Source organism: Lycorma delicatula, chromosome 2 (assembly GCF_047948215.1).
Source record: "Lycorma delicatula isolate Av1 chromosome 2, ASM4794821v1, whole genome shotgun sequence".
NCBI lineage: Eukaryota > Metazoa > Arthropoda > Insecta > Hemiptera > Fulgoridae > Lycorma > Lycorma delicatula.
The window spans coordinates 224,633,751-224,643,347 of NC_134456.1; the positions used below are offsets into that span (position 1 = coordinate 224,633,751).

The 9,597-nt window shown below is 29.6% G+C and overlaps 1 protein-coding gene across 4 annotated transcripts in view; it reads left to right on the forward strand.

Moving 5' to 3' along the window:
• The window catches only part of LOC142319699 (esterase FE4-like), a 79,623-nt gene extending 73,540 nt beyond the window's left edge, over window positions 1-6,083 (forward strand). For 3 of the 4 annotated variants that reach the window (XM_075357269.1, XM_075357268.1, XM_075357272.1), the window contains 2 exons: window positions 3,120-3,321; window positions 5,832-6,083. In XM_075357269.1, the coding sequence (XP_075213384.1) occupies window positions 3,120-3,315 (196 nt within the window). In that variant the 3' untranslated portion in view covers window positions 3,316-3,321; window positions 5,832-6,083. Of the gene's footprint in view, window positions 1-3,119; window positions 3,322-5,831 lie in introns of those variants that run through there. The other variant, XM_075357271.1, reaches the window with a different exon arrangement.
• Window positions 6,084-9,597: the final 3,514 nt, after the last annotated feature.

The following is a 9,597-nucleotide window of genomic DNA, read 5'->3' on the forward strand; positions in this document are numbered from 1 at the left end:
AATCATATTCATGATAGTGTTATGTATAACCTAATTGAAATAAGTAATAAAATAAATAGTTCTGTAAAGTGTGATGTTCAAGCAATAATTAATTTCTTAACAGTAAAAAACAAATCTGCTGCTTAAATGCACAAAAACATTTGTGATATTTATGGACCAAACCCCCCTCTATGAATCATGAGACCTTGCTGTTTGTGAGGGGGCTTGAGTGCTCAGGGATACAGAGTAGCTGGACCGAAGGTGCAACCATATTGGAGAGGTATCTGTTGAGAGCCAGACTAAGGAATGATTCCTGAAAGAGGGCAGCAGCTCTTTCAGTAGTTGTTTAGTGGCGTGAGTCACAATGACTTAAACGGCCATATCAACATCACTCAGTCCTCTGAGTACTGCGCAGCTGAAAGCAATTGAAAACTACAGCTGTTTTTTTTTCCAAGAAAATGTGGCTCTCTGCATTTTCACACAACAATAATGGAGGCGCCTTCCTTATACTGAAATGAAACGACTAGCACTAGATAGGGAATCTTGGAGAGCTGCATCAAACCAGTCAAATGACTGAAGACAAAAAAAAAAAAATGGACCAAATGTTATGTGTAAAGGCAAAGTTAAAAAATGGTGTCATTTGTTTCAATAAGATGGGTTCATAACAAAGAAGTAGTTGTCATTTAACACACTATAATAAAAGAAATTCAAGAATTATACAGATTTCACTGAGAAATGTTTGCATCCTCTACTATCCCAACCTTATACCTTTTCTTTCTTTCTTTTTCCCAACCTTATACCTAGAGACTATCATCTTTTTCTCCCTTTAAAAAAATTGCTTGTAGCAGAAGTTTGAAAATGATGAGTAACTGAAAGACAAATAAATTAATTGGTTTAAATGAAATTAAATGGTGGAATAACAATGCTAGCTGAATGATATGAAAACTGTGTTGCAGGGAAACGTGATTATGTGGAGAAATTATAATGCATATTTTCCTGAAATCAGTTTTCTAGCTACTGCTAGGTCTGTCTGTCTGTGTGTGGTGCGCATCTGTGTAGTCAAATGCAATTACTGCTACCAGCTTCATAGACCTTATGTAGTTGCAGTGTGTGTGTAAATGTACTGGTAAACATGTAATCTTTAACAGACAGAGGTGACCAATCATGAGACGTGTGGTTAATTGAAAGCCAACTACCAAAGAACACCGATATCCATAGTCTAGTATTCAAATTCATATAAAAGCAACTGCCTTTTCAAGGACTTGAACCTTAGAAATCTCAATTTCGAAAATCAGCTGATTTTGCGATGACGAGTTTAACCATTAGACTAAGCTGACGGTTATAATAAAGTATACTATAATGTTTTTTCTATCTTATTCAGTTTTAACTTTATATCAAAACAGTACATTTATCTTAAAAAAGTGTCTTTTTTTGGTTTTGTTGTTGTAGGTTTTAAGACTTAGTAACTAAAAAAAAAATTGTATTTGAGCATATCCGGTTTTAATTGGATCTTGAAGTTTTGACACCTAAGGAACCCAAAAAACTGGATGGAAATTTTCCAGATGTTCATATAAGTAAGTGTGTGTTCAGTGTCGCCCTCTAAATCACCTTATATATCCAGAACTACTGGACTGATTTTGACCAAACTTTGTCAGATTATTTCTATATATGACATATAAATGACATTGATGCCATTAAATTTTCACCTTAAAAGACCAAGAGGAGAGGCGTAGGGCAACGTCACCCTCAGTATCTCGAGATTTCACCTAATTAAGGTCATATTTTTTTTAGGCACATTTGTTAACAGTCCTACAACTGTGTTGTCAGAAAAAAACCACTACTTTTCTCTTCCATCTGTAGCTAGTTGCATCCTCTTCTTTCCATAATATATTTAACTCTATTTTTCCATTTTCTATCTATCACCTATTCTCTGGGTCTTCTATTTATCTCTAGTTCCTTCATCAGTTTCTGTAATCTCTTCCCTCATTCTCTCAGTATGGTCATATCACCATAACTTGCTTTAGGGTCTCTCTAATGTCTAAATTCATTAAATTGTTTCTTCTTTTTTTTTTCTTTTATTGCTCTGTGGAATTAAATTTTTCCTGCCTAAATTATTTGGTGTCTTCCATGTTTCTGCTGTAGGCGTTCAGTGGAATTTGTTCTTTGTAACCTTAGTTTTTTGAGTTCCTTCTTTTTAGTTCATTCCCCTATTGTATACCAAATGATGAATAACTTGATACTGCTTTTCTACTTTTTTTACAGTTGTTTTAAAATTTCATTTGTAATTATTCAATCCTCTAGTCTAACTTTCCAGATATTTGAAGGTTTTAACCACATTCAGATGCTCTCCATAAAAAACAATATATTCATGCTCTACAATACTTTTCACAAAATATCACTTTTCTATATTCTTGACTTTTTTTCAGTCTATAATTTTTCAGTCACTCATCCCAAGTAACTCTGTGATTATGCATGTCTTACATTCTTTTTCTTCCACATCATGTCTTTCAAAAAATCTACTTATTAACCTTTTTCCATTACCATCAATTAAATTTACTTGTTCATTTCCTTGCTAAAACATTAAACAGAAATAGAGAAAAAAATATTCTTCTTTCAATCCACTTCTTTTGTTGAACTAGCTGATACTGTCAAATGATGAGTACATGTGAGATACCTATTATTACTATTTATGTTGCGCAAAAGATAAAGGATTGCAGAATTTTGTTTAATAATTACACGCTTTATGATTGTAAGAAATGAAAAACAAATAAATTAATTCACTATTATAGATAAATAATAGTACTCATTAAATCATTCGATTATGGTTTTCTATACAACAAAAAACCTACTGAAAGTAAAAATATTTATTTCTAAAATGAAACTACAACCTCTAAAATCTTATATGAAAGAGATTTAAATTTAAATTTGATTAATAATTAAATAATTTTTATAAATAACTAAAATAATTTAAGCAATTCATAAATTTTAATAGCATGACTGATTGTTTCTTTGAATATATTTTTATTACTGTATATTTAATTTGGTTTTTTATAATAATTGATTCAACAACTGTTTGCATGCTAATGTATAATTGTTTTAAAAGACTACTTAAAATGTTTTTGTATATGTTTTGATTACAGAAATCCAACACCAAAAGGATATAAAGTAGTGTGGGATAAAGTAATTCCACAAAACATGAATTATTTACACATTGAAAGTGAAAAATCAAAAATGGAGACTAAACTTTTCTCAGAAAGAGATGCTTTTTGGCAAAAACTACAGTGGAGATCTGAAATTATTTCTTCTCCTTCTGCTATAAATAAGGATGAACTGTAATAAAATGTAAGTCTGATTTATTTATTTCATAATTTATCTTACACTTTTTTTCATAAGCACGTAACACCTTTGAGCTGGAATATAAGGACATTTTAATTTTTAAAGTTCATTTTAATGAACTTAGGTAGCAGTAAAATTAAATTGATTTTTCTCGTTACTTAATGATTAATCATTTGCATTAAAAAACCCTAAAAGTGTCTGAGAGTACATCAGCCGAAAGCAATATCTAACACTAGATATGATTACGTATTATGATATTATTACTTGTTAAGTTATGTTGATTACACTTGTTATGATTACTTAATCATGTTAATGTCTCAAATTTAGAGATATTGTTATGTGTACATCCGATGTTATAACATAACATGTTTGTGAAGGCGGCTTAGTAAAATAAACATAAAACTAATTTTATTTGTTTCTTAATTAAGGGTTTTTAGTGTCGGATAAATAATTCTACATAGCTTTTTAGGTGCACCCATTTTTACTATACTTAAATTAGTATTAAAGATGAAATCAGTATGTTATTTGTGTAAATAATGCAGAATTACTTTGTCAATATTGTTTGAATATATTATTCATTAAAAAAGGAAATTGTAGTGGCGTGAAATATGAAGAAAAAAATATTTAAACACATTCAATGTCTAGTTTTATCTGAAAATATCTCTTTTAGAAACTAGCATAAGATAAATAGTTCCACATCCATCCCAATTTTGAGATTCCAGATCCCAAAAAATTAGCATGACTTTCTCAATCTTCAGGAAATAGGTTCACCATCTAGTATTCATACCTGCTACGAACGATCTGTCCAACATGACGCTGTTATTGATGAAATTATTATCGATTCAGTTCAGAAGAGATCAGGTGTCAGCACATGATGTCTTTCTAAGCAGATCGAAGTTTCGCATTTGATGGTTTGGAGGACACTTAAATAAAACAAGTTTTATCCTTATCATAAACAGCCAGTTCAACATCTACATCCAGGAGACAATCTGCTTCACTTGAAGTTCTGCAACCGGTTGAATACAAATCAGCAACTCTACAAATATGTTTTGTGTACTGTTGAGGCAAATTATGTTTGAGATGGCGTCAACAACTTATGCAATGAGCAAACATGGGCAGAAGTAAATCCTCATGAAACAGTGGAAGGCAATTTTCATCACCAATTTAATGTCAATGTATGGTGCGGCCTTCTTTATAATCAGCTGTTTGGATCGTTCGTATTACCTGGCCACTTAAATTCTGAAGTCTACTTGCGCTTTCAAGAAGAATTGCTCTCCTCTTAACAAATATTAAAGATTAACAAATAGTCGAGTTATGGGAGAAAATCAATGTAATTTTGTGTCATAATTATTAGTTCTATTATCGTGAGAAAATTATTACTTAATTTGATACTAATTTATAATACTAAAATTAAAAATAAATAAAAGCAATTAATACTTCATCAAATTGAATGAAAAGTGGAAAAAATGAAAACAGACATAATTATAACGTGAATTTTCTGCCATAACTATTTGTTAACCGATTTTCAAAAATAAAAATGTCATTTTGTTAAAAATAAAAGGATTAATATTTTACCAGACATAAATTTTGATAAAACTATTATTTATGGATATATAACGAATTGAAAAATAAGCATGGCTACCATTTTGTAATTTGCAAAGGTATTTAAGTTCTGATTTTTTGTTAATTTTAAAACCTTATTATTATGACTTACCAAATACTAATGTGATTTGTCTATCCGAACTTTTTATTTATTTATTTTTATATAAAAATAATAAAATGGCAGACAGGGAGAGAATGAATGAGAAATTACCATTTTTTTCTAAGGATATTTTTTGTTTAGTTTTACGAGTAGAATTGGAAAAAGTATAGCCAGCCCATCAATTTAGAAACACTCTGTATATTGTAATTAAACATTTTTTCAGGAAAGCAAACATGGTGTATCATCATGACACCTCATAGGTAGATTAGGATGAAACTATTTTCTTAAATTAAAGTACATGCACTATTAGAAAATATTCAAATAGACAATATAATAATGTGGAAGCATGAGTAAGACATTTATCTTACAAACATGATCAGCTTGTAAATTACAGTCTTAGCCAGCCCATCAATTTAGAAACACTCTGTATATTGTAATTAAACATTTTTTCAGGAAAGCAAACATGGTGTATCATCATGACACCTCATAGGTAGATTAGGATGAAACTATTTTCTTAAATTAAAGTACATGCACTATTAGAAAATATTCAAATAGGACAATATAATAATGTGGAAGCATGAGTAAGACATTTATCTTACAAACATGATCAGCTTGTAAATTACAGTCTTCAGGTAAGTTAAATATTGTTTGGAGTTCATTACTATTTCACTACTCATTTTTGCTGCAATGGATACGTTACTTCTAAATGTGATTATGAAAAAATGTCTACGGAAACCAAAAAAAGTTTGATTATTCTTACTTCTATTTATTATTTTTATTGTTAGAAAATAAATGTATTTTTTTCTTTTTTCAGGAAGTGGGAATTAAGAAAGTATTAACAAATACTTTCTAATGGTTTCTAATTAAGAAACCATTTTGTTGATTATATAACTTTGATTCTTAGTAATTAATCTCTTTTTAATATTTAGTGCATTATGTTTATATTATGCCGGTGAGGTAAATGTTTATACATGCTAAATGCAAAGATGACATGCAATTTAAAAAAAAATTATTGCGTAAGTATTTACGTAAACATATTTGAAGTAATAAAATTAAATAAATCCAATGCAGTTGTTTTTTTTTTTTGATTTCATTATTCCTTACTATCTGAATATATTATGTGATTATTTATGTGGTGTGTGCATAACTAAATTTATTTTTTCAGTATACCTAATCCTCTCATAAAATGTTTTTGTAATGCAAATGTAAGATTTAGTTGTTATTCAACTGTCATCTTTTTTGATTCTAATATACATGTACATTCACATACATTCATGCAGTGTGCATAAAAAGGGCTGTAATGTGTTGGACAAATATATTGCGACATTAATGTTCATAGATAATTATAAATATCATACATTTTCCAGTTGTTAATAGTTTTTTGTGTAGTGGAAATCAGTACTAGTCGTAATGTAAGGAAGTAATCTAAAAGAATATCTATTGATATATACCAAACAACACTGAATAACATATTCAACCCATTAATAATTGGGTGTTTGAATATTTAATGTTTTTTTTGTCAAAATTAGTATGCTTGTACATTTCATAATGTTCACTTGTGTCGATATCATGGTTTTGCTTTCCTGCAATCATAGTTCTAGAACTAAGCTGCGAGAAAGAAAGTATGGTTATTAAAAACATTGGGTATGGGCATTTCTCGATGTTTCATGACCCAAAAAAAAAGTGGGGGGGTAATACTTGTACGGATGTATGTGTGTTGGCATGTTGAAGCTTAATAACTTTGCAGAATAAGGAATTGGTTTCTATGAAGGCACCTGCACACAAGAAATGATATGAAAAATGGAAGAAAGAAAATATAAAAATAAAGAAGGAGAATACAGCAGAGGAATCTATTGAAGATTGAATAATGAATTAAAGAGAGAAACACATAAAGCTACGGAAAGGTTGTTAAAAGAAAAATGTAACGACATAGAAAATTTAGAAAAATATAAGTACCTGTTGCATAAGGAAGTAAAAAACACACACATGGGATAGAAGAAATCCTACTTATAAAATGAAAGAACTGAGAAGAAAAATGGAAAACCATCATAAAGAAGATGAGATAAAGAAACAATGGGAAGAGTATAGAGGACTTGTATGAAGGGAAAAGGAAACATGAAACAAGGAAACCTGAGGTGGAAGAAGAAATTATGTAAGAGGAGATAAGCCAAAATTTGAGATATGAAATTATACAAGATATTAAAGACATGAAAAGCAGGAAAACAACTGGAGCAGATTAACTTCTAATAAAACTCTTTAAATATTTAGAAGATGAAGGAGTAGATGAAATACTCTCAATTTACAATACAATCTATGATACTGGAGTATGACTAGAATCTTTTATTAAAACAGTAATGATACTTGAGGGTTTTATGAGGAAAATCTTTCACTAGCTGTAACTCGCTAATGGTGCTATTCTGGATCCATATTTACGTGAACTTTTTTCATTATTTTCGCTAGTAGAATGAGCTCAGAAAATGCCAGTAACACTATGTGAATCATCCTTTGTATCTGTACATATAATACAAAGATTGATTAATGAAGCCTTCATAATCAACTCCCAGCAAAAACTACTGAAGATAAATTGATAAAAATTTGTACACATCTGACAGTGTAAGTGCACTTTTTATTTTAGAAATTAATAAAATTATTAACATATGATAAGATTGATTATTCAAAGATCAATTCACAATTTTCTGATTGCACCAAAACATACAAAATACATCTACTTATATATATATATGTATAGTTTGTACATCACACTCACTCGCCAGCTTGATGATTCCTGCAGTGGACAGTTGTAGTATCTCTGAATATCATTCTTTTGTATTGAAAAATTTTGGGTTTAAATACCATATGTACTAAGAACATATTGAGATCACACACTATACTAATTTTCACATGCCGGAGTCATCATCTGACAGTTTTCAAGACAACTACTATAATAACTAGGGCAGTACATTGCCTGAGGTGGTATTTGTGTAATTGATGATGTAATGGAATTCAAGAATACTTTTTATGACTTACAAAAAAAAATGAATTTGCTATTAATTTAACGTGTTTCTGTGTTTTTTTTTTTATAGATAATTATTAATTGCAATATATTAAGACAACAGATTTAATATATATGTATATATATGTATATATATATATATATATATATATATATATATGTACCAGGGTCATTCAAAAGTACCAGACAAACACATGTGCTGATATAAAATTACTAGTTATGTCATGAGACTGTATTTTTGGAAATATTTTTAAAAAATTTTGAAATTAATATAATAAAATCATAACTGTTATACTATGTTATCAATGTGAATATCAGGAATATATAAAGGGTTGGCGAATACAATACTTTTGTATTCTGATGCAAAAGTAAAACAAGGTTTTTTTCTATTATTAATGAAGTTTGTTAAACCAAATATATGCTGTTTTGATCAATCACCTTTTGACATTTTTGCATAAAATCATAACCCCATCACTGCGGAGCTTGTTTTTCTGAAGAAAAAACTGTGATTTGCAAAGGCATCTTATGAAACCAACTTTATACTATTAAGAGAGTTCTGTAAAGACCAAAACAAATAGTAGTCTTGACGGCACATGGTCAGGACAATGTAGTTATTGCATCTTTACGGCCAAACTCTCTTAATTTTCAATAGCTCACCAAAGATGTATGGGCTCTAGCATTGTCAAGATTGAAGATGACTTACCCCTTTTTTCCTGTTGACTGAATAGTAGCAGCTCATAATGAACAATTCCTTTATCATCCGACTACACACAAAGCATTAATTTTCTTGGCGCCAATCCTGGCTTTTCCACCTTTTGTGGAGCTTCACCTCCCTTTGACCATGATTTTTTCCATACAGTATTGTGGTACGTGATCCATTTTTCTTAGCCTGAATGAGCCATTTCAAAAATGGTTTGATTTCATACTGTTTCATCAACAATTGGCAGTTGGAAATTTGAACCATTAAATTTTTCATTGTTAAATCACATGACAGCCAAACATTGAGTTTGGATGTCTTGCTCAATTGTTTTCATGATTTCATCAACTTTTTCAGTTTAGACTAGAGCAAGGTGCATCATTTACATTAACATTTTTAGATTGAAAATGCTTGAACCAACTTTTTGACCTGAGTCTTCCCTTTTTTGTAATAAAATTTCCAGAGTATTGAATTTCTTAATTTTCATTAATTTTCCAGATGCAATAACTTTTAAATAAATACATTTATCATACCCTTTCTAAAAATATTCAGTGATACAAAATCTTTCAAAAGATTTCATGCAAGTAAAAGATTTTTACGCAAGTGCTATCAGATTTGATTAATATTACCAATTATGTGTTCCTAAAGACATCTACCAGGTGATTACAAAGACACTTTTTTCCCAAACCCAGTATTAAAGAACAATGCCTTGAATTTACATAATTTGCTAAATTCAAAATAGACTTACATTTTACAGAAGAATTGCTAACTTTCAGTTAGATATAACCTCCATAAGATATGCAAAGAAGAAAGAATTCCATCAGAAATAATTATTTACATATCAGTAATATTACCGTCTTTAATTTTTCT